General features: G+C 40.0%; 1 protein-coding gene across 1 annotated transcript; it reads right to left on the bottom strand.

The window, feature by feature from the left end:
• Nucleotides 1-1,537: 1,537 nt before the first annotated feature.
• CRACD (capping protein inhibiting regulator of actin dynamics) lies at nucleotides 1,538-24,737 on the bottom strand. The gene is made up of 8 exons (XM_080621592.1): nucleotides 24,603-24,737; nucleotides 16,753-16,917; nucleotides 14,186-14,254; nucleotides 12,713-12,895; nucleotides 7,871-11,129; nucleotides 5,984-6,174; nucleotides 4,740-4,905; nucleotides 1,538-1,814 (listed from the first exon to the last, which is right to left on the bottom strand). The coding sequence occupies exons 1-8, from the start codon at nucleotides 24,720-24,722 to the stop codon at nucleotides 1,654-1,656; spliced, it is 4,314 nt and encodes a 1,437-aa protein (XP_080477718.1). The 5' UTR covers nucleotides 24,723-24,737; the 3' UTR covers nucleotides 1,538-1,653.
• Nucleotides 24,738-26,603: the final 1,866 nt, after the last annotated feature.

Here is a 26,603-nt window from a genome sequence, read left to right as displayed (position 1 = left end):
CTAAGCTGGCCTTGAACACTTTCAGTTCCATCTTGCCTGCTGCACATCTGCTTGATCTGACACGTCCATTGTGTTGTGCTATTGTAACCACGATACTGAGCCATGGGAAGTAGTGTATTCAATAATTACTTTTGCTGACAAGTCCTTTTTGATTCTTGGAACAGGAGGATATGGCAGGTTTCATTCTGTTTTCTGCATAATTTAAAGTGCTGTTTACTCCTTGTGCTGCATACAGCAGTTTGGCTAAAATACTTCCATGAAATACATCATGATACAGTTTCTTCCCATACAAATGTCTCCCTTTCTGATGTTGTAGGCTTAAAGGTTCCTTTGAGCCTTACGGTTATAAGAGAGACTTGCAACTTTCTTTAAGACTTCCTTGTTCAAAAAACTCAGGTGTGTTACTGATTTATTTACTAGGGTGACTTTTTAAAATGTAGACTTAGCTATTTCTGTGGGATATTGAGGACAGTAAAATTTTTATTACATTGTGGACTTTATCCTTTTTTGTAAGATGGAGGGGGTAAACATTTCTATTTTAGTTCCAAGAAGTAATAAAGTGTTTAATTGCCACAGCAGATATTTGAGATGGGCTAAGTAAACTTCTTTCCAAAGTGTTCTGGCTGTATTGGTCAAAGTACAGGAAGATATCTAACTACCTGAAGTTGCACGTGCAGTAAATTCAGGAAGAATGCAGAGTTAAAACTCCTGAGACTCTCACCAACTTACCTTTCCATTCTCAGTTAACTTCAGTTCAGCAAGTCTTACTCCTGTGGGAACTTACTGAGACAAATTCTACAGCTACAAGAGCATAGGATTAGTTTTCCTTATTTTAGTTCCAGTAGATTTTAAAGTTGTAATCTGCAATCACTGTCTTTATGCATCTTAAATATGGCACAAACAGTGATGCTCTTAAATGACATAGAAGAAACACCGACTCTCCGGCTTCTTTCTGAAAACTTTCTGATTTTTTTTTTAAATAATGTTTTAATTTAATTTTTTTTTTTTTTTTTTTTAATAGGATGAATTGTTTTCGTCCTAGGACTGAGGGAATATAGACATAGTGTATTAATCCTATGAGGAAAGAAATTATCTCAGCACTTGGATAGTACCATCTTTCTACTTATCATTTGCAGGTGGAATAATAGCTCCCAAAGTTCGTCATTAGGGAAGAAACTTTCAAATTGCAGATAGAACTGACAGTTCATACAGTTTAACACTTGAAAGAAAAAAAATTAGGAGTAAGAGAAGGGAACATGCATCTTGCCTTATCTTCAGCAATGGAGTGTCGAAAAAGATTTCTGAGATCAACACTTAGAGTTCTAAAATTCCAGAACCAAATACCCACAGAATTTAAGGAGCTTCTGAACTGAAGTTCTGGCCCTTATTATGATACTAAAATTTACATCCAATATCTGAGCATTCGTAAGTTTTTGAGAGAGTCTGGCTCTGAACTTTTTGCCACGACCTTATTTAGCTATTTGTCAAAGCAATGGAATACATGACTTGAATAGACTTTACAGAGAGCTAGAGCAAAACGGTAATCAGTTCAGTTTTCAGTCTTTCAATACATGCATTTTCAGTTTTGTCATGTAAAAAGCTGAATAAATAGAAAGCAATTAATAGTCAGCAACAGAGATGTAATTTTACAGTTTACTTTATGATCTGTGGACAGTCACTCCAGGCTTTTGCTTTCCTCTTGGCTAACGCAAGCCAGGCTGGTTCTGTTGACACAGGGTTAGCATCAGGTGTAGAGAATCTCTTGGCCACCTCCTTTGCTAGTGGGATTGACGGAACAGAATCTGAAATTTCCACTGTTTTTGATGGGATGGGAAGATAAAAAAGCATTAGTTGAACCCTGTGCTTTGTTGCAGAATACTAGAGATTTCACTTCTTTCCTATGCAGATGTTCTAATCTAACACTTCATATTTATTTCCAAGCCTTTTAATTTAAATCTTACTTTTCATTATAGTTGCAAAATAATCAGGTTAGGAGGAGCCGAGTTTCCTTTTTTCAGAGTAGACTCCAAATAAGGTAACTCACAAAAATAGGAGCAAAATTTTCAGTCTCTGTGAGATTCAAAGAAAACATTTCCAGTTTGCCAGTCGTTGTCTTTACATAAACTATTTTAATTACATCTGCAATGTAATGAACAATGGGAAATAAGGATGGATTTTTTTCCTTTTGGTAATGCCGCTACTGAACATGTTGTACTGAATACAGTAAACCAACTGTGTTCAGGAGGATTTAGATTTCCTCTTCAGATTAGGGTTCTTAAATAAGCACAGAGAAGAAAGCAGGCTCCCTGCCTCAGTTAACCACGCCTGTGAGACTATCCTGAAGAAGAAACAACCCAGGTTTTTCCCACAGCTGTTTGTCACATTTGCTTGAAAATACTGTATTTACAGCAAACAGCTGACTCAGCAAGAAAATGTGTTGAATAAGCAACTGATTTCTAACAAGCAACTTAACAGAGCAGAACTGTAGGAGTATATTGTAGAAGTCAGGTGGGAAAGATTGTTTAATTCTGAGACAGTGAATACCCTTGAAGGTAACCTGGCTAGATATGAGCCCTATCTGAAACCTATAGTGTAACTTTAAAAACCTAAAGTTACTTTGTAACTCCTCACTAATTTCCCCCCACACACACACTTTTCCTTTTTATAAGCCAAAAACTTTTCTTGTTTAATGTGCAGATTCAGTCCAAATGACTTTTGGTTGCATTTCTTTTTCAGGTTTTGAATGTTTAAAAAACCTTTAAAATTGCAGGGATGGCAAAAAACATTTTCTTTTTAGTCTATCTTTAATCATGTATTTTTAGCTACTAGTAAATGAGCAGTAGCAGCAACTATTGCTGTAGACAGACACTTTGAAACGCTGATTATTTTAAATGTTATGGTAATTTATGCTATTTTAAAGGTTATACCCTCTTATCAGTTCCTGTTGTACAGACTCAAGTGCAAGTCTGAAATATACCAACTTCTTCAAGTTTTGGGTGTGTTTTTTTGATGTCCTTAGAGGAAGACTCTGCAAACTTTAAACATGTCCTAGCCTGGTCTTCTGCCTTAAATGCTCTCCTAACTGTGGAAAACCCACCTTGGTGTCATCATCTGTAATAAAAAAGTGCTTGTATATGTGCGTAGCTGATAATGGCTACCTGGCTCTAAATGTAGAATCATAGAGTCATAGAATAGCTAGGGTTGGAAAGGACCTTAGGATCATCTAGTTCCAACCCCCCTGCCATGGGCAGGGACACCTCACACTAAACCATGTCACCCAAGGCCTCATCCAACCTGGCCTTGAACACTGCCAGGGATGGAGCATTCAGAACTTCCCTGGGCAACCAATTCCAGTGCCTCACCACCCTAACAGTAAAGAATTTCTTCCTTATATCCAATCTAAACTTCCCCTGTTTAAGTTTGAACCCATTACCCCTTGTCCTATCACTACAGTCCCTAGTGTCTAGAGTCCCTAGAGTCCCTCTCCAGCATCCTTGTAGGCCCCCTTCAGAACTGGAAGGCTGCTATGAGGTCTGTAGCCAGTAAATACACAGATATCCAATCACTATTTCCTTTAGGGCCAACGCAGTTCCATGCTTTCACTTCAGGTAATTCAAAATCAGTCATTCCTCCTGAAGCTCTCACTCCAGTGCAGACAGACCAACCAAGGATAATGAGGGTTTAGAACCTTTTAAGATCTACCTTTAGTATACGTAGGATCTAGCTTTTAGTATTATAGATCAGATAGATAAATAACCTCGTTGGTTTCAGTAGTTGCATTCCACAGTTCTTGGCTCGGAGTGATACTGAATAGATTCTGCTGATATGTATCAGCTTCAATTCACTTTCAAAGAAGCCTACACTGTGCAACTCTGAAAAAGGTTTCTTCAACACCTATCTGTAGTCTTCTCCAAAACATTCTGCCTAGGACTAACATTGGCTAGAGAAATATTAGACAAGTCTTTATTTCAACAATCATCTTATACCATCCCAAATATTACGTCTTTTGGGGAAGTATTTTATTGTGTGTGCCTTTTGAATATGGAGTTGTTTCAGCTTAACTGAAGTGACAGATAAAATAGTAGGTTCTGGTTCCAACCTTCCATGCCAAGTCCTTGACTGGGATGGGGAAATCTAAATTCAAAGTGACAGACTACCTTTGCTTTTGATTAGGTAATTGATTAGGTTTTGTATTTTTGAGTTAAACAAGAGTACTTGTTCCAAATATTCTGGGGTATTTCTTCTTGGCAAACAGGGAGGTGTAGGAACACACTATGCATCATTTCCTACAAAATACACTTTGTAGCAGTTAAGTATCATTCCCCCTCTGTGCTAAACGCCTACCTAAAGGCAAAACAATACTGCAACTGCAATTTACAGTAAATAAAATCCCTCTAATGTGCATTGGTCATGTTCCAAAAATACTGTTGGATATGGCTTGGGGAGACTGCCTAATTTTTTTAACCTGCATTGGGGCAATTCTAAGGAAATGCAGTAATGCAGCCTTAATAATATGTGGAGCCTTGTAAAAACCTGTTAAAATTACATTCTTCTTGCATAATGGCGAGCACCTGAGACAGGGACAAGTTGTATTGTTCTGGGCTGAAAGCAAATGCGTTTGTACTTTTAGGGATAATATATGAGTGGGGGAAAATATCATTCATTCACTTTCTCAGAAACATGCAATCCCATTTCTGTAACACATTATTCCCAGAGTAAATGTGAATCTGTTACTGTACCTGTCACAGAAGTTGGAAGGGTGTTTGACTTTTTTAGCTGCTCCCTTCTTTCTAGCCTTGACACAGCAGTCTCAATTTTCTTCTCCCCTTCTTGAGTTGTAGATTTCTGCAGTGTGCTTGTTTTGCTGTTGCTGCTTTTATTATCTGACTGATTACTTAGAGCAGCCTAGAAAAGAAAAGAAAGGAAAAACTGCTAAATGAGAAACTCTCATGTAATGGCTACAAGTAAGAGATGTCATACTTGGTGCTTTTATTCACCACCTGTCCTTTCCTTAACCTTCTTTTTCAGCAAAGGATCAAAAGACTCTGATACTGCTAAAAATAACAGTTATTAGACAGTGTAAAAAACCCCAACCCACAATTATATTTGTCATGTTGTCATTTCAGTCAAAATATTGAACAGTTTGAGCCAGCCGTACCTGTTAAAGACAACACTGAAACACAATGTGCACCTGTGGGCAACTTCACACCCACTGCTGTTTTATTCCACCAGTTATCTGTGTCTGCAATGCTGCACGTGTCCGTCAGAACTTTGGATCTCATAAAAACATCAAAATATACGTAGTTATCAACATAATCTCCCTTTTTACTATCTCTGGTATCTATACACAGCATCACTATTTGTGTAGCATCACTTCTGTACTGTAAGTGGAAGTGTTTTTCTTACTAATAGAAAACCATGGATTGTAAATAGCTATTTGGAGAACAGGAAGACGTGATACTTGAATTCAATGCCTGCTTTAGGCATTTGGATGTGTCACATGATGGCTCATTTCATTCATCTGCATTTTATCCAAATAATAGGTTACAATAAAAATAAACTCAAGCTTACTAATATTCACCTATAAATGAGTAATCTAGCTGTTATTACCAAGCATTAAGGCTTAACATCTTATTTACTCAGGCTTTGAAAAAAACGTGTTGCATATAGTTCTTCTGTTCCATCACCTGCACAGTGGTTATGCTTCTGACTGCCATTAACTAAAACCTGATATTAAGGCATCAGAATTTATGTTAAAATTGTCACACTATTGCACACTATTTTCTCCCAGAGGGCCCAGTTTTGAAGGGAACTCCAAACTTTCAGACTCCTTTTTTTTCCTCACTGTCATTTTAGCTTTTATGAAATATTACAAACCAAACATTAAAAATAAAAACAACCCCCTTTTGCATAATAAAACTAGCTAACAGTTATAATTATGGTATCAGTGTTTCTAATGGGCAGGTTTCTAAAGACTGTTTACATTTTCTTTAGCCAGCTTCTCTGCTTGCTTCGCCTCTCTGGCTTGTCTCCTCTCTTCCCTTGTAGCTTGCTGCTCACGAAATCCCTTTTGCTTCTGCAGTGCTAATGTAATCCAAAGCGGTTGTGAAGTTTCAACTTTTTCCACCAACTTAGAGCCATCTAAAGAGTGCCTGCTCTGGAGGACGGGCTTTTCTGAAAGAAAACATGATAAGAATCAGTTGATCAATGCAGATCTCTTGTCTCAAGCAAACCCATACAGCTTCTCTACCTTATGAAAACACTGGAGCTAAGCCTATAGAATGCCATGCCATTCACAGACTCCCGTGGACCCCAAGTCAAATCCCAAAACAGTTTTTATGCCCCAAGAACAACTCCTAATTCAACACACTCATACAGTTGTCCAGATTTATTTTCCTTTGTGTGTGAAAAAGCCTACCTCAGACACTTAGACTTACAGCCTTATTTACTATAAATGTTTGCACAGTGTGAGATACTTAAGTGAAATGGATATATATGCACTGCTTGTTTATAACTCTGATGAAAGGGATCCAGTCACTATATAGGCACTTCAGTTCCCTGGTTTTCCAGCCATAATTAAGGGAAGAAGAGTATCTGAACTTCAGCCAAAAGAAGGGGGCTGAAATTATGTACTCCTGTGCAGGGGCTCTTGAAAAAATGTTGGGGGGGTGTGTTTAAATTGTCACATGAGCATTTGACTTTCTGTACCCTGCATGGAATTGGGGCTAGAACACAGTATAGATCTGTGAGTGGCAGGGAGCAGCACCGCGGTGCAAAGGTGCGCAGTGAGCACTGAAACCCTCAACTTCAGTTGTTCTCCCAGGCCAGCAGCTGTGCCTTCAACTACTTTCCATAAATCCTCATTTAGAAATGGAAGTGAAAGGAAAACATGTAGAAATTGTAAAATAAAAAGCAGCAGTTCCACTGAGATATGGTTTTAGAAGCATCTTGATGCTTGCAAAATTCAAGAATGGGAAATAATTGGGATTTCCCAATTAAATGCAGAATTCCTGCCTTGCTCTTTTGAGTGTCCTTACACTGAAAGGGTAATTTTCCCTCTTTTTCCTCTTCTTCCTATTCTATTTTTTCCTCCAGTACGGAATACTGTTTCAGAACAAAAAGGCTTTCAACCTGCCTCTGAAGAGCCACTATGGCTACTGTAATTGTTGCTATTACTGAAGAGTGCCTATGAAACACAGACTCTTGTGCTCAGCTATATTGGGTTAGATAGACAATTTGCCCAGAATAGGCATTATAAGGGGACCTAGATCTTGATATTTTCCACATTAGATAATATTCCCCTAAAAAATAGAAACAATATAATGTAAGTTATAAAACTTACTACCTCTGCTCTGATGACACCATTACACATCATAGAATCCTAGGGTTCCAGGTTGGACGGAACGTCAAGGATCACCTGGTCCAACCTTTCTTGGCAAAAGCACTGTCTAGACAAGGGGGCCCAGCACCCTGTCCAGCTGAATCTTAAATGTCCAATACTGAGGACTTCACCACTTCCCTGGGGAGATTATTCCAATGGCCAATTGTTCTCACTGTGGAAGCCCACAGAGTCTATCCTCTCACTAACCAGCTATAATATCCTTACCAAGGAAAACACACACACTTCAGATACCTCCTTGAAATTAATTCTCTTAAGCAGGTTGCACTGGCCACACTTGAGTTTGTGTGTTTCTGAATGTGGGAATGGGGAGTCCCATTCATTCAGACAAGCCTCATCAAAGTAGTGGTATTCCACAAATAACATGCCAGGTAAAAATTATAGCTTAAGACCAAATGCCTTCCTGTGAATCTCCAGGATCTCATTTTGGAAATGCAGACAATAGCTAAATGACCTTTAAAAAATACATACCTTTCTTCAGTGGCTCAGGCTTTTTGTCATTTTTTTCTCTCCATGGAATACTTATAGATGGGAAAAATGACTTCTTTTCTCTGATTTCTTCCTCTTCATTTTTGTTCTCATTGGATGGTGTGGGATGCACTGCATTTGCTCTGTCTTCTTTTCTCCAGCCACCATCTGATTCAGCTTTAACCAGCCTTTGCCCTAGTGTATCAGCTAGGTTTGATCTGTTCATTTTAGAGAGAGGAGATGATGGTGGTGTCTGGCTGGTGGGCTTTGGAGCTAAAGCGGGTTTCTGTGGGACCGGTGACTTGCATGCTGGTTTGTCATGATGGGATAAAGCACTCTGGCTGGTGGCTGGTAGGACCACTGGTGTGCCTGCTGGATGTGAAATCTCCACCACAGTAACTGAAGAGTCTTTTGAGTCTTTTATATTAGCAGGGACATTTGCTCTCCCCATGCCAGGGGATGTACTCTCCTGCGGAGCAAAAACAGAGGATTCTTTCTCATCTTCTGTCATAACTAAGGGGTCAGGCACACCATCAAAACTATCGCCTGCACTGTATCTTTTCTTTTTCCTCTGCTCTGCCTGTTGATCATAATGGAAACGTAAAGAGTAGTTTGTCCTTCGTAACTTTATCCCAAAAGGAGAAACATTTTCTTCTCCATTTGGTGCTGGTTTATCTGCTTTTTTGGTGCTGTTACTCTGCTGATTTTCCAGAGGACCCTGAACTTCTGGCTGGGATACTTCTTTACCTGGAGAATGAGGAAAACTTGGAACAAGGAAAGATGGAAGATCTTTCGCAAATTTACAGCCTTCTGTGTTGTCTGCCATTTCTCTATGGGATTCCATTTTCTCCTTAGCTTTTTCGGCTAAGTTATCTGTAAAAGTGGGAGCCACATCCTCCTTCGAATCAGTGGATGAGCCAGTGATTCTTCCCACAGCCACTGTGTCGTTGCCTTTTGCTGCAGTCACATTCTCAACCTCTGAATTGGCTTTTGAAGCTTCTGAAAACTTCTGCCATGCAGGTGTTATGGAGAACTTTGCATTAGCAGAGAGGGTCTTCCTCAAGTTGCCATGGGAAGCGCCACGTCCTCGGGGTGTCCAGTCGTCACTGTGCCTGCAGACACTCACTCGGTCCCTCTCATTGTATTTGCTGTTTTCTACGTTCTTTAGGATTCTGGAGCGGATGGAGGCCCACTCAGCCAGCACAGCCTGGTTGTTCAGTGTCTCTTGTGCATATTTCAATTTGCTGCTGCTGGGTTTGGGATCCTGTTTTTTTTTCTGGGCCTTCTCTGGTGAAGGAATATCCACATTTTTTCTCTCTTCTGTTAAGCCAAGTAATGATTTACAAGCCGTGTCCTTTATCTGGTTCAAGTTAACTGCTGTGCCACACAGCTGTGCTCCAGTAACCAAAATAGCCGTATGGGGCACACACACAGATGACGGGAGCATATGAGAGCCCTTGCTGACAGTGTGCACCCTGCAGTCTTTGACGGATGGAGAAGAGAGTCCTGCTCCTTTGACAGGCATGACTGGACTCAGATTTACTTTCTGAAATATGATCTGTTTATCTCCAGAAGACACTTGAAACGTGAAGGATCTGGATGCAGTTTGTCGCTCATCTACCTCTTGCCACCTAAGTTCTTCCCCTATTCGCTTCTGTTCCTGAGCCTCAACTTCTCTCTTCAGTTTCTGGGCTAGGACTTCTTCTGCTGTTTTGTTCCCTTTTTCTGACTGCTTGAGTTTTGGGGATCTTGAGCTTTCGTGGAGCTTCTCCTCTACCGGATGCCTGTCAACCCCTCCAGAACACAACTGATCTTTGTCCTGTTGCTGTTCCAAGGATTTTTCATGTTGGTGTTGCTGAAGATTTTGTCCATCTGTGTCTACCTTCTGCTTTTCCACCTTGTTCCATTCCTGTTCATTTTGTTCCTTTTGCTGCGTCAGCTCATCTTGTTGCATACCCTCTGCACTTTCCATATGCATTTGTTTTGTGAGTCTGTGTTTTCTATGTTCTTCCTGTTTCTTTTTCTTACCCGTTACTTGCTGGGGTTGTTCCTTCTCTGTCTTTTCTCCTTTATCCGTCAAGTGTTGCCTTTGTTCCTCTTGTTCCATCTGTTGTTTGAGGCTCTCTGCTTCTTTCTCCTGCTTCAATTTTATTTCAGATTCTCTTTCTTCTAGCTCTCGTCTCTGGTTTTCTTCCTTATTTTGTTCCTTGAATCCTTTTTGTTGCTGTAGCCAATTTCTTTCTTCTTCCTCTTGGCGCTGTTTTTCAATCTCATGTTGCCTTAATTCTTCTAGCTCTAGCCTCTTCTGCTCCTCCAGCTCTCTTCTCTTCTTCTCCTCCAGCTCCTTGCATCTCTGTTCTTCCTGTTCCTGGTGCTTCTGCTCCTCCAGCTCTTGTCTCTGTTGCTCATCTCTGTCCTGGTGTTTCTGCTCCTCCAGCTGTTGCGTCTTTTTCTCCTCCAGCTCTCTTGGTTTCTCCTCCAGCTCTCTTGGTTTCTCCTCCAGCTCTCTTGGTTTCTCCTCCAGCTCTCGTCTCTGTTGCTCATCCTGTTCCCAGCACTTCTGTTCCTCCAGCTCCCGTCTTTGTTGCTCCTCCAGCTCCCACCTCTGTTGCTCCTCCAGCTCCTTCTGCCTCTCCTTGTCCAGTTCCTGGCACTTCCGTTCCTCCAGCTCTCGTCTCTGTTGCTCCTCCAGCTCCTTTTTCCTCTGCTTCTCCAGTTCCTGGCACCTTTGCTCCTCCAGCTCTTGTCTCTGTTCCTCCTCCCATTCCCGGTGCTTCTTCTCCTCCAAATCTCCTCCCTGATGCTCTTCCAACTCCTTCTGCCCTTGCTTCTCCAGTTCCTGTTGCCTCTGCCCCTCTAGCTCTTGCCTCTTTTCAGCCTCCAGCAGTCTTGTCTCCTCTTTGTGACTTGTTTGCTCTTCTGCTTTCAAAGATGTCTCTCCTTTGAGGACATACTGCCTCCTCTCTTCTTTACACCTTCTCTCCTGCTCTTTCTGCATCTGCTCAAGTTCTTGGCACCTTTGTTCTTCCATCTCTCTTTGTTCCTCCATTTCTACAATCTGCCTTATCCTTTCAGCCTCAAAGATCCCCCAGTGATCTTCAATTCTGTTCTCCTCTGCCAGCTGAAGCTGCTTCTGTTCATCTCTGTTCTGAATTAGCTTGTCTGCTATGATGTGTCCATTATAACCTGGGTATCTGTCTCCATACAGTGGCATGTCTAGGTCATCTGGTTCAAATTCTGTTATTGTTAAACTTTGTGATCCCTAAAATTGGAAGACAAGTTTGGAGTTACTGAATATTGCCTGTTGATTATTCTCTACAGTGAACAAAATCAGTTGCAAATGTGAAACAACTTTTGGAGTTTGTTTGGGAGTTTTGTTTGTTTTGTTTAAACAATGATTCAGATCCAGAGCCAACACACCCACCCAAATTCATGGATCATAGATTCAAAGGCTCTCACCTATTCAGATGATAGCCTTTAAAAGAAAGAAAACATTCCAGCAGTGATAATAGTATAACACTAAATACTGAATCACCATTTGGTGTACCCGAGCTAATCCAGATTGAGACCCGACATTTGAAACTTACGGGAGCCCAAGGAATAGAGCACAAGCTTCATATGCCTGTTCTGCTACTTAGAACTGCATCCTTTAAGCCTGAAATAATTAGCAGTGCTTAAGGACATTGTTTTGCCAGTTCTTTCATGGCAAATCTAGCTGCTACTTGCAGAGACAGAAGCTGTTGCCTGCAGAAAAGAGCTCTGTGATGCTAGCCAGGAAAAAACACTGCTCAGGGAAACACAATTTGGTTGCTTTTCACAAATCCTGAGCCAGTTTCTCTTCCTCATTAGATGTGCTGAGGCTCCAGTTCTATTGGATGAACCATGAGACCATGCATGGGCAGAGAACCCAGAGCTCACTGGCAATACTGTGCTCCACTAAGGCACATGCTAGCTGCTGACTGATTCTCTGTGCTTGCCCCACAGCCCTGGCTTGTGGGTGCAATAATTGCGATAAACTGAATGCCAGCTACCTTTATAGGTTACTCCTTGTCTCTGTAGTGACATGTAAGTCACTCTGTAAGATGATCTGCACCTGAGGAGTCCTTCCCAGCACTTTCCTTGAGGGAAACATACCAGCTAATGCTCTGTCTGGCTATCATTCGTTGAGCCATCATTTGGCTCCAGTTAAATATTCTGTATGAACGAGAGGCTTTAATTTAATTTCTTCATTGCAAGAATGATACATGCAAGTACAATGGTGTGGAAGAAAGGACAGTGGCCTCTCTTGAACCCTGTATCAGTTGAATAGTCTTGTCCCATTTACAAGCACTAGTAAGACGTCAGGATAAAACCCAAAATATCTATGCAGTAAGTATTCAAAGCTAGAATCTGGTAACTCACTCTAAAGCTGTAGCAAGAGCTGTGTTACTCAAGTCTTACTCTTTCTTACAAGACAATGATATTATCACTGTCAGAACCCATGCCAGTTTTAGAGAACCTAAGTTTTTCCTCAAACAAATTTTTCACTCTCTGTTTTCCTGTACCCAAGGAGAATTAGCAGTGGCAGATATCCTTCAGACCTTTATGCCCTTAAGGTTTTACTATAAAAACTAGAACCATAAAGTTTTCCAAGTGTAAAATCCTAGTGGAAGTACTTCAGTTGTAAATAGTATTTGTCTCAACTGGCTATATTAAAACTTCTTGGCATCTTTTCTAACGGTGTTAATCACATTTTAGGACAGTCCTCTGCCTATAGCTACTCCTGGTGCACTCAGTTATGGTTATATGGTACACAGCTTCAAAAGTAACTCCCCTTCTCTCCCTGTTTGACCAGTGGTTCAATACCTTTGTTAATCTCTTGTGCTTCCTTGATATCCTCTGCTTTTTTGGCTTTACTGACAGCTTGTGTTTAGCTGCACTGTTGTCTAGACGAGCAACAGCCTGGGGAACTGCATCCAAATTGATTGTTTCAATTGTGCCAGAACAGGAAAATTGTCTTTTTGGCCGAGATGATTTGACTGGAGTGACCTGTTTGTACCATAAACACACAAAGCTATTATTAAGCTATCTGTTCCATTTAAAGTAAATAAAAAAATAACACACACACACACACAAAAAGCCTTTGCCATTTTGAACTCAAAGGAGTTATTAGCAGAAAAGTTTTCAAACCCCATTTTTCCATTTTATGAATCATGAACTTTGGACATGAAAGTCACAGCTGTAATATTTTAGATTCCAAGGACCATACATTTTAATACTTTCCACTTAAAAATTACTTAGACCATTCTAAGTGAAGGTTTTTTCACAGTTTAGCTCCACTCTGAAGTTGTTGGGAATGGGAAGGATAGAGGCAGAGTTTTAAGCAACATCAGACACTGGGACATTTTGAAGTTTGCTTACTGTGGAAAAAATATCTCTGTCTTTAAATAATTTAGATTATGCACTTTAGGCAACAGCAAATCAGATTGACTTATCCAAGCATTATAATAGAACAGCTACAGAGCTGTACTATCTGCATGGGAGATGACTACAGTACTGAATCTCAGACTGGCACAGTGTCTGCAGAAAACCTTCCCTCCACAGTCATACGGAGTTGTCCAAGCTAGTACCAAAGGACAGCAAAAACTAAACTAAGACAATCCTGGCTTTGACTGGTTATTTTTTTTCTCTTGGCTTTCAAATATTTGGGTTTAGAAAGTGCAAATACAATGTGATTTAGTGAGACTCCTCTCATGAATAATACACTGGAACTGTACGTCTAGACATGTAAGTGAGCCTGTCATCAGTCTCTCCCGTAAGTCACCCAGCTATCATCCTGAGACTTGTATTTGGCAGAGTGCAAGTGGAAAAAGAAGACAGAAAAAAAAAAAAAAAAAAAGAAGAAAACATCTTCTGTAAGGAAAGAAAATCACATACATTGTTTTCTAGACAGCTCTGTAATCTTCTGAGGTTAAACATATGCTAATTGGGAAGCCAATTACTTAAAAGTTGATGGAACATTTTGAATATGCTTATTGAATTACATGTAGGCATAACAAAATAGTAGAAGTACTTATGAAAATTATGGCTGTATGATTAATACATCAAATACAAGAATGCTGCAAGACTGGCAGAGACTGCTGTTTCCTGCAATCAACTCTAACAGATTTCTCAATCTTAGTTATTGCTTATTATGAGCCCCCAAAGTGTGTAACCTTCACAAAACCTTGGGTGAGAAAGAATGAAACATGTATTAAAGCAACAACTGACTGTCAGGCTTTTAATAACTAACATTAGAAAGTAACTCAGTGCAAACCAAGTGTAAACATTTTTTTTTACCTTTTCTTCCAGTTCATACGCAGTTGCAGGCAAAGTCATTGTTCTCAAAAAAGCCGGAGTGTCATGAGACTAGAAAACAAGATTACCACAGACAGATATTAAAACGTAAAAGATCTAATAAAACATGCTCCAAAGGACTTATGAAAGCACGTATGTTAGGGTAGGATTTTTACCCTGTCTCTTGTATTGAGATTGACGGATACACAATTCTTATTCCTAAATGCTGTGAGCTTGTCTTTGCTGCTCCTTGAATCACTACTTTCTATACAGAAGCAGTTGCTACTACAAGACACTACAAAGGGCGTTAAACTCACGTTTCCTTAACACTACAACCAGGTTCCAATTGAAAAGAAAGAGCACAGCTTTGTAGGATTTCAATCAGCTCTTACTAAGCATATTTTTTCCTGACCTGCACCTAAAGAAAAACCATAGGGACCTCATCAGGCACTACCTCTGCTACAAATTTTAACTCCAGGTTCTTGATGACTCCTCTTCTTACAAAGCAAACCAGCCCCCCTCCATCAATTGAAGCCTGTCATTCACTGTGACTCCTTAGCTACCCTCCCTCTCCAAGCCATCTCACAGAAGGCGATTTTTAAGGCGCAGGGGTCAAAGCAGCGTTCATCACTCCCAGGAACACTGTTTCTAATCATTATATCACAGTATTAGGTCATAATTTAGTGAAGGTTGTGATCCAATTACACCAGGTGTACATGATTGTTGGTATAAAGCCTAAAAAACCAGCTTTACAAATACAGGTTAGGTGAAACCCAGAGCTCTTGCCATTGATCAAAGTTACTCAGGAAAATTCTAAGTCACAAAGCAACACAATAAACCTGTTTGAAGCAAGGCAGTGCTAACAGAAGCTACCCCATCCTCTCAGGACCTATGCAGATAAACACACAGAGGAGTTACAAGGCCAATAGCAGAGACAGGAGCAGAAACCAAGGAAGCTGATGTGCACCAAATATCTCTGATAAAGCAGGTAATGAGTAGTGCATGGAAAGAGAAAAGAAAGTACTGAGTGCTCCGGCTGACCCCATACATGTAGTGTTGGTTTGTCTGTGTCTGCAGCCTCCTCTGAGTAGGGTTGTTTGCTCCTTCAGTATTTGGAAAAAGAATTATGCAAAAGAACATTCATTTTGTTTTTAAAACCTAATATTTAAAAGACTAGGTGGTAAGGACTGCCTCCTTTCTTATTACACAAAGATACTCCAGTGGATTTTTAGTGCTTGAATGAGTTTCTCCTTCGAGCTGGAGGTCAGTAGGTGATTGGTCTCCTGCAGAACCCAGCAAGAAGTCTGTCTGCAGAGAATCTGTGTTAGTGTCAAACACAGTACCCTGGCCTAGTACTAGGGTACATAGCCAAAACCTGTCTGCAGCCCCACTGCACTCTGTTCTCTGAGATGCAGAGGATGCTGTTGATACACCTTAACTGATTGTTTCAGAAGGGAGTAGCTGTGAAACAGAAAATGTATATCTTACTTTGGCTTCATTTTTGTCCTTTCAGGCTGCTGAAAGGTGCGAGTGTGCAGGTCCAGCCCAAATGCCTGGCTCCCTGACATGTCTGACCACAGCCATGAAGGAAGTGGTCACAGGGGAGCTATGCTTCCCCTCAAAGAGGGATGAAGAATTTGAGCCATCTCAGCCATAAGTCTCCCTTTTGTGTGTATAGGCATGAGCTGCAGAGGATAGTTACTGCCTCTGCCTTTCACACAGTTAGCACTAGCGTTAGTGAACTGGAGTGGAGGCTCATGTCCCAGTATATCCCTCCAGGATCTCAAGGGCTTCATGTGCATTGTGAATTGCTGTGTGCCTTTCCTAGGGGTTCCCAGGCACAAAGGCAGCCTCCTCCAGGCAGGGAAGGATGTCCCTCTGTGCCCTGCGCTTCTGTCAGCCATTACAGTGACACACAGAACCAGTTTTGCTTGGAAGATTTCCAAAGCGCTTCCGCCGCTTATAATGTATCTTTGCTGTCTGAACGAGACCTTTCTGGACATCTGAATGTCCATAGTTCCAGGTATCAAAACCCTCATGGATAATTCAAATAGTTATTTGAATTACACTGGACATTGGGATTTAGGGAGCATTCTCAAAATGTTTCTCCCCCTTCCTTGTCTTTGGTTCCTCTTCATGAGAAATACGGATATTTACCCTAAGGCCCAGGATCTTATAGGTTTAAGCTCCAGACCCCTCCGTTTTTGGAATGATTTCCCTTTTTGCCGTTTGATGCTGTGCACAACTTTCCATGCTGGGAAATCCATATTTCAGGACATTTTCTGTCTCAAAATTCTCCCATCTTATAGCTACACTGCGAAAGGTGTGATACACTGCATTGCTGACAGTTCAGAGCAGACATTCAAACCAGCAATCGTCAGACCCAGCTCAGGATGCCAAGAGCACACGCTCCCAACCAGTCCGAGAAGCACAAGCTGAAAGACTCTACCCACATAAAACTGCCTGCTGAGTTCAGCTATGCTTTGCTGAAGACATCTGCTACGCCCCAATGATCTTTACTGTTTAAGTGCTGCTATAATGCCATAAGCATATCGATTTAAAATGCTTACTTTTTTACCACTCTCTGAGATCACTGTGTTCTGCTGAGTCTCAAGCTCCATAGGGCTACCAAGCAACACATCCTCTTCCATACTAGCATTTGCTTCCCCCATTGTCCTCACAGAAACTGTCATTTGTGGAGGCTGCCCAAATTTTATATTCTTGGCCAACTGTTGCTGAAAAACAAGAAAAGAAAAAACGACATAAAAAGGCATCTATATTATGAACAAAACAAGCCAAGTCAAACACACTCCTCCACCTGAAAGCTTTCAGACTCTGGACAAAGAAATCAACTTAAGGTTTATATTGCTGCAACATGATGGGCACCCCGAGTTCTTCCTCCCTGCAAAGTGACCAGGGTCAAGAATTTACTGCATAATTTCCAATTTTGGATGATCAAATTCAGTTCTTGTCAGTGTTGCCAACTTTGGCAAACTTCCCGTCAATTTTGAAACTTACCTTCTCTTCTTTTAAATCTATGCCCTAGGTTAAGACTTTGTTTATAAAAGCTAATTATGAAAGCTTACCATTAAAGAGAAATAAGATTATGAGCCAAGTGTACACTGAGAAACTACAACTGTCCCTAAAAGCCACCTTTCTCTTCTTCACCCCCTCACCCTTGCACCTCATGCAACTGTAGTTCCTAAAGATATCCTTATTGTAATGTTTAGTTTTAAATGTTAAGGGTTTGGTCTAACCCTGCCTTAGAGGAGGCAAATTCTCAAGGGAGGGGAAACCCAGCTTCTTTTAGATGCCTGATTTCACAGGAACACAGAAATTCATGTCTGCTCATGCGCATGTGCACTGCCACACCACTGCTTTTGCACAAAGAAGTTGATGGAGGGGACATGCTGTAGATGAATGGATTAAAGAGCTTTTCCACCATTTATTTTCCTTGTTGAAGTAATCTTCTCTTAAGGGTCACACGAAAGTACTCTCAAATTATATCAAGCCTAAGAAGAGTAAAATAAGTAGCATATAATATCTGTCCTCTGATGGGGTAAATGAGAGAAATTACAGCCCTGGCTACTGCAGAGACATATCACAGTCTTTGAAAGTGAACTTTTTGCAAAAGGATTAGAAGAAATTCTCTAGAAGAAGCAAATGGAGTAAGGAACATTTACTGATAGATTATCTTCCTGAAATACTTCAGGGAATCATTCTCAGTTAGGGAGGCAGTCACTGTGGAGTTATTTTCCTGATTTACTCTCTTTCAAACACAGAAAATTCTCCAAATGAGATCTCCTATTTCTGTCTTGTATTACTATGAACATCTACAGCTCAGCGATACTCCATTCAACTGTGCAGCTTCTATTCGGTGGAAATGTCAGGTACACACACAGACCCCTGACATGAGTTTGCCACTGAGAGCTGCGGAACACTGGAGTAGAAAGCATGTAAAACAAAGATTATATTTTTTCCTATAGCACTGAATCAATAGCATGGCTTAGGTGAGCTATTGGCAAGGGAAATAAGCTTTAGTAGCAGCGGACGGACTTCTAAAAGGATTCAGGTCAGATCAGTCTCACTTGCCATCATCGCTCAGTGGACTAGACTCTTACATAAAGTTTATCCATATTACCCCAAAATATTACCAGATTTCTGTATTGAGACAGATTTCTGTATTTAGAACTATTAAGACAAAAAGTACATGTAAAGACTCCTTAGATCAGGTTATTAAATTAGAGTAGTTTTTCTCAGTCCTCTCATTGAGTTGCACATTACTTATGCCCATTTGGATTTTAGCAGAAGGTAATGAAATTCATATAGTACCTAATTTTTGCATAATGGGCAGTTGTGAATGGTAAAAATTTATTCCTGCCTAGATTACTGGCAGTGAACTCATAGTCTAAAGGCAAGGGTTTCACCAAGTCTTCCTAGGCTTTCATGTTAGCAGTGCACCTCTCTGACTTGAAATCTTATGTTTCCATTGTGTAAATGGGAGCTGGAGAGAGCAATAGATCTGTATTAGATAGTGTGATGGCTGTAATCGTGCTCTATTACTGCAGGTCCTCTGATAGTAGAAAATTATTTCAGAAAAGCTTCATTTGATAACATGTAAGTAATGGGCCATCTTGTCTAGACCATGCTTTTGCCAAGAAAGGTTGGACCAGATGATCCTTGAGGTCTCTTCCAACCTGTGATTCTATGATTCTATGTTTTCTAAGTTGAGGCTGCTCCTTTCTTCTTCTTCAAATCATATTCCTAGTTCTCCTAGACAAAAAAACTGGAACTGTCTGCATTTCTTGAGCCACTACCCAAGAGACTGAGGATTCATGCATCTGTTCCAAAATGAGAACATGCACACATGTACATATTGCTTGCAATGTGTTTTGGAAGAAGAGATGGTGTGTTATTCTCTTGATCTTCTGATCAAGTTCTTGATCTAGTGCATGTGCAATGCATGGTGGGAGCAATGTGGTGATGGAGCTATTGTGAAGAGTGGTTTGTGCTTGAAAAAGAATGGCCATTTTAATTGTCATCAAGGATGCTTAATTGCTATCAAGAGGACTTTGCTGTAAAATTGCATATTTGTGTACACAAAAGTTTAAAATGTTATTTTGCTGATCTTTCCAGGAAATAGACCATCCTCAATATTTATGGACTGTACACAGCTGTTTGTGTGCTTTTGCTTCATTTTTAAATTGCTTCAAAGTTTTAAAAATTTATTTGCTCAAACTCGAATAAATTAGCTTGAAGACTGAAGAAGAAGCTTCGGTAGCCCTCACATTCCTTCCAGGACAGAAGGCTGTTCTCTGCATGATTTATTTTTGGCCTTTTTTGAAGAAATTTATCTTACAGAAAGCTCCACTAATAGTTCTCTACTGACCAATTTCTTTCAGTGCATTCTAATCCCTAAAGCTGATGCTGAATAAGAGATATTAGAATCTCAAATAGCAGAGAAAATTTGTTCTCATTGCTTTCAAAGAGCAATGTTAAACCTGCTCCTTGTTCTTTTGAAAAATGTTCTTGTACTGTAACTACAGTGCAATTATCCTCTCTCAGAAAAATTTATACAGAAGCATTCTCTACCTGGTCAATCATGAAAATCTTAAAAAAGGAAATCCCCTCCAGCTTTTACTTGGAAGAGCACACACAGACATTTGAACCCAAGAGATGGAGAGATACATCAATATAGGCTGCAAGACCACTGAGAGGAGGCCGTATTCCCCAAAAAGGAGCACCTGCTTTAAACTTCTCAAAAGTTTCAGACAAACACAGACTTCTGAACGCAAAACTAGAAACCCTGTGTACCTGAGAATTCCCTGTGCTGACAGCACGTGGATGACAGCTGCCTAAGGAGGATTATTTGCTATGCATAGCTACCACATATGACAATTATACCATGAAACAGCAGCTGGAGGAAGAGCACACAGGGGAGCTCCAGAATGGGATCATCAGGCTGTGCTCCAGACCAGGTTTACCTCATCCCCGTTTTTTTTTCTATAAGATTCAGGAGGTGCATAAGAGTTTCTCTATACACACCCCATTCGTGCGGCTATCAGTGCAATGCCATTCAGTGTGAAGTGAGGGGCAGGGCTGCACATCTAATAAAGGCAAAGGAATACTGGGAATTCAGGAAAAAAAACCCGAAGTTTGCACTCATCCAATTTTCAGAATCTCCCTCAGTAACTGGATCATGACATGGGCCCACTTTTATTCCATGCAAAATAATTTGCTAAAATGTGATACAAGCTTACCATTAATAATTTCAGAAATCAGACTCCTAGGTTAAATCACTCTGCATTGGTTGGCACCTGCAGCAAATTAAAAAGCTTAGACTTTCAAAGCACTCTTTGTGTTTGCATAGGAAATGCCACAGAACAAACTTTCCGTATTTACCGGCAGAGAGCCCAGATCAGGCTGTACATCTCCTGTTTCACTCCAATTTGGCTCCTTTTCTGTGTACATGCCTGCTTGCATGCATGTTGGATTCGGCCCCCTGAAACCACATCATTCTTATGGTTCTGTGCCTGGAGTGAATCCAAAACCGGATCCACCGAGCTGTTTGCTCTGTTCAGTTAATAATTGTTAAAACAGGGTGTACTATTTCAGCTGATTCCATTCAAACAAGTCTTACAAGAATTGCTGGTTGTATTGTGCTTTCAACTCAAATACACATTTTTTATGTCTGTTTGCAATGCCCAGATATAAAAATAAACGAAATTATGTTTTCTAGTCATGTATAATTGTGAAATCATGACATATCAGTAATAGTTGTCCTAAGAACCATATTGTTGAAATTCCACTTCGCCCTGTACAGTCCCTCACAGTGACCCAAAAATCAAATTCCTTGGGAATGCACAAGAAAAAGGCAAGTGCGTACTGAGATTTGCCTTATAAACACTCCAGTGACTTGTGGCCTCTCAGGACTTTCGGAGTCAATAGCCAGTTGGGAACTTTTCTTTCATTGCTCTTTGAACTTTTATAATTGTTTCATGAATAACAGTGCTGTATGATCATGGGTTCTGCAGTCCAACTATGCAGAAAGAAATGTTTGTTTTCGTTTAAAAGTGTTACTAGTTTCAACTTATGCTCACATTTCTCATGCTGTGAAAGACTGAATGATTGTCCTCTATTCATTTTCTCAATTCCACTTGTGATTTCAGGCATCTCTATCATATTTTCTCTCTTACAATTCTCTTGGCTGAAAAGACAGCTTACCTAATTGTTCTTTCTATGGAAGTGAGTCCATTTCTTTATCCAAATAGGAAAATCTCTAGCATATTGAAATGAGCAAAACACCCCTCATAAGCTTTTTTTTTTTCCTGTTGCGATCAAAGAGAGAGAATAAACTGGAAAGTATCATGTAATGTTAGAAGTTATACTGGAATAGCTAGAGGCTTTAGAAAGTGAACTAGAAGTAAAATTAATGTGTAAAATTACTGAAAAGAAGGAAAATAAGAAAGTATTACCACAGATGTTTTGGATATAAGATGCAGGAAGGGAACTATTCCACTTTCCACTGCTGAAGCAGTATGTGTTTTGTGGTGTTACACTTCAAGAAAGATTTTGGGAGTATCCAAAATAGAAGAATGGTGAAGAAGTGACCTGTAAATGGCTCTCCAGAGGTATGTGCTTGTAGCAAATCCAGATGCAAATGGAGATTTTGGTATACAGTGGCAATGGGCCACTTACAGTTGTTCATTTGTTAAGAGCAAGACTTTCTGGAGAAGCCTGAAGGTATTTATAGTATCTGTAGTATTTGTCACCTGAGTCTCTCCTTACAGATTTCCAAAAGCAAAGAAGATGCAAGTAAGAAAAATGGAAGCTCATTTACAGGCCTTACTGTATCATGGGGAAAAGGGACTCTGACCCAGAAATGCTATAATGATTAAGGAAAAAAAAATAATGATAAATTCAGTTTATAAACTTAAAACAATTGTCAAATATGAAGAAAATAGGCTGCAGTGCCACTAGCAGGTATTCGCAACAAAGAAATTAACTGCAAGAAATACAAAGTTGAGCAATCATACATTGAAAATTCACTCCCAATTCCATAAAATGCAGAGCATGGAGTTAAGAGATAATAGCTTTGACGTTTAGTAAATGATTTTGTAGCCTTGTTGAAATGTGAGCAACATCAAACAGAAGCAGGAGGAATGGCTGGTAGAATACAGATGTGCAATGGACAGTAGGGGAAGCACCAGCTTGGTCATAAGCTAAGATACGTTAATGTCTACATGAAATGGCATACAAAACTAAACAGCAATTAGGTCTGACAGGAAGAAAATGACTGGGGACATTCATTAGTTCAAAGCCAGGGAACTGGGAATTTAAAAAGTGGTCTTTTATAATTTGACCAAGAAGTCCGGATTCCCAAGACATGTTTTACCGCAATTAATATCTGTGTAAGAAGTGGGTGTTTTACAGACTTACAGAGCAGAGTGCTTGCTTGTTTTAAACCGTGTGGCCACACAAAACAGAGGAGATGTAGCCCAGTAGTTGCTAATGCAATATGCTATATGCCATAGTCAACATTTAATGTTTCTTGCAGCTCACTGCCACAGCCTCATGGATACCAGGTGACCCAACATACTTTTAATGAAGGCAAAAGGCAGAGAACAAGCTGTCCTCGGGCCTCAAGAGGCAGCAGCAGTGCCACACCACGGCATTGTCACAGCAAAAGGGAGATAATGGCTTAGACGCATCAAGACGCCAACGCTCAAACAAGTTTCCATTTTACATACTACATACTTCTGGGTCTGTAACAGCAACTCTTCTGTTAATTTGCTGACAATGTCTGGCAACTATCATTAGTAGGAAGAAGAGTCACAGCTGCAAAGTGCGAGGAAGAGATTCTAACACACTTTGATGAAGTAAAAAAACCAACCCACTAACCTAAGAAAGGGAAGTATGTAAGAACATGCTCCCAGAGTTTCTTTCAGGTTTGCTCTTACACACTGCTACATTTGCATTTTAAACATTCCTTGTGTATTATTCACAGTTCTGTATCCAGATCTCAAGCACCAGATCCCAAGAAAGAAAATTACTTCAGTGTTAAGAGTACCAATGCCTGGGTACCATCCCTTAACATATTCAGGCTGGCTTTCTACACCAGATCTTAAAAACTAGTTATATCTCAGCAGATCCAAAGAACAAGGAAAAGGCTGCTTTTACCAAGGCAGATGGCTTCAGGCAGCACAAAATAACTTCAGGATACACAAAAGTTACTGGATGTTAACAAGAAGTAAGGCTTTTCTCAGCAGAAAGTAAGTGGGCTTTGTATCCAAAGGACACTGAAGCATTCTGCAAGACAGGTCCAACTACCTCTCATCTTTGCCCAGAGTCAGCAGCCATTTAAAATACAATGGTTTCTAGCCTGGAAACCAGCATGCATCAAATCCACCTGACCCAGGGAAACTTAAGCTGAAAAACCAACACAGAGAAATTGGAGCTGTCCTAGTGTGATTTCTGCTTCAAAGTATATCCACAGTCAGCACAGACAACACTGTTCAGGTGCTCTCTCTGCTGATAGCATTGGGCAAGAAGAAAGAACAATTTAATCCTCAAGGTTGATCTGTCTACCGTGCATGATCTCTCTCTCATCAGAAAAGATGGACCATCAGTAGACTTTGGAGGTAAAAGAAATCAGTGGTATTTTACTAGTTGGCTACAGGGTAACAGCGCTTGCACAGCATTAAAAATTTATCAGCATTTTGACAGGACATGCCAGCATCCTGAGCAATAAACTGAAACGCACTTCTGAAGGACAGCTCTTTCAAGGTCTAGAAAGGCAAAAAAAGCATAGTGCTGGGCATCTTACAGATGTACGAGAAGTAAAGCAAAAATTAGAACACTAATGGGACAGAGCTCTGGAAAAGAAGGGGAAAGAGGTCATATAAAAGCTCTTTAGAAGCAAATACCTGTATGTATGTATGTATTTGCTCTGGAAAGATACACATACACATCTTTCATGACAACCGTTGAGAGGACAGGGAGAAAAAGATAAGAACTACGATTCTATGATAACTATAACAGTTCTGCAAAGTTGTCTTACTCTGCGTGCCATTCCCTGCCACCAACAATACCCTCATTTTTTCACTCAGTACATCTGTAGGTCTCAGGCATATAGATCAGGACATGTCAAAACCATGAGTTCAATTCAGATGAGTTCCACAAGATGCAGCCATTTCTGCAGATTTGCTTGCAACATCCCTGACGTACCTTTCAAGACCAAAACCTAGCTCTTCTACAGTTTATCCAACTTATCTCCATGGTTTTTGGCCAGAAAACTTAAATGGCTGAAAAATTGACCCACGGCTATTCTAAAAGCAACTCCCCTTTATCCACATTTAACACTTTCTGGAGACCATTTTCCACCACATTTTAAACATTTCTCCCACTTAAAATTTCTTACCTGAAGAGTTTTGACTTTTCCTAAAACGTTCTCCTGTGACATTGCTTGGATGGCCTGTTCGCTCTCTGTTCTCCCATCAGGTATAAAAACACTGTCATGGGAAAAAGCTCGACTGCCCATAGAATAGTGGGAGGACCTGGAAAAAATAGTTAAAAAGTAAATAAGCTCAGTGATTAATTTATGAGAGTGACTCTTGATATCATAGCTGCCCTGCTGTGTAGATTTTCCCTTCCCCTTGCCTTCTACATAAAAGCTTTGAACATTCTCAGAAAAGAGATATCCAAACACTTTCTATGGGGGTTGGAACTAGATGATCTTAAGGTCCTTTCCAACCCTAACTATTCTATGATTCTATGATAATCAGAAGCTTAACGGAGATACACAATGCCTTCACACGCAGTTTTCCTCCTTGGAAAGCCATAGAGTGGGGAGTGGTTTTAGCAGGTGTGTTGAGAAGTTCAATTAATTTTCTTTAGAAGTCTCAAAACTATATGTTACTTTTAGGATACGGAGTAGATGGGGATGCATACATTACCAGACTGCATATTTAAGAAAGCCTGCATTCATGCTTAGTCCCAATGCTTGGGACCTGCTGTCATTCTTAGTTCAAAAATGACAGCATGTTCCAAGGAAAGGTAGCTCTGTAACACAAGAAGAGGTAATACACTCTAATAACCTACTTCTAAACCTCATTTAGCTGATTATTTACCTGTTCTGATCACCATGAGTATGATCACACTGACAATTATATGTTATCATCAAACCCCCAAACTGATAAGAAGCTTATTACATTCGCCTATGTGTGTTTGATTACAAACAAAGAGCAAGAGATGCCTATGTTTCACTGTTAAACTAAAGGCAGATGCCAAGGAGAAGAGTGCGTCACGAGTGACCTAGTTATATGGCTCTGCTTTAAATCCACAGGCAAAGGGGTAAAACAGAAAGTGTGTTCGTTTACTGGAAATTTTGAAGGCTCATCAATAAAACTGAGAATTAAAAACAAAAAAAAAACAACTTTGAGGGCTGTTACTTTGGGATTTGAGGCCATTCTGGGGAAAAAATTTCGAGTTTGAAAGTCATTTTTTGTCTTGCCTAGAATATTTCACAATGAGTGGAAAGGCAGAGAAATACAGACATGATTAAAGACACAGTAGAAGGAAACTGAAAAACTGAGAGGTCTTAAATCTCTCATTTTAATAACCTATTGGCAACTCTATGGAACCCATTTATAGCTTCATTAAACAAACAATCTGGAGAAAAAAAATAGATACTTTTTATAGTGATCTAATCATCACAACCTTCTACATGTGATAAAAGCAATATAAACAATGCTTCAGCAAAAGCAAGGAAGAAGATACTTCCAGACTGATGGGGAAGTAAAATAACAAGAAAAATTAAAGCCTCACATACGTAAGAAACTCAGTATATTATCTTTCTCTCCCTATTAAAACATACTAACTGTTTATAAAGTGTTCAAGAGATTTCTATTCTTACTTTGGAAAAAAAAAAATGTTTGGAATGTATTAATTACATTTTTGACTCATTTTTTTCCTGGGATATGAACATAATCTTTTTAAGTAAAACCAATAATCTTTTCTTACCAAGGAAGAAAACTACATAGGGTTACATCAACCTTTTATAACTGAGAGGCTGCTTTTGACTTTTATAACAAAATTTCCTACAGTAACCTGAAAATAATAGGAAAAAACCCCAAACCCCACAACCTCTCCCTCTCTCTAGTTTACAGATGTAAACTACACTTGCACTCAGAAAATAATCAATCCAACCTTTGGTGGAGAACATGCTCAGCTCTCCGTATCATTTCATCCTTGATGCAATCACAGACTAACTGAAGAAATATTTTTTACCCAGAGTTAGCATTAGAGCAACATGCTTCATTTGAAACTGTGATGGTGTTGGCTGGGGTAGAGTTAAGTATCTTCATGTTAGCTGATATGGGGCTATGTTTTGGATTTGTGCTGGAAACAGTGTTGATAACAT

The sequence above is a fragment of the Psittacula echo genome (genome assembly GCF_963264785.1).
Source record: "Psittacula echo genome assembly, chromosome: 1".
NCBI lineage: Eukaryota > Metazoa > Chordata > Aves > Psittaciformes > Psittacidae > Psittacula > Psittacula echo.
This window is presented reverse-complemented; position numbering and strand designations above follow the sequence as displayed.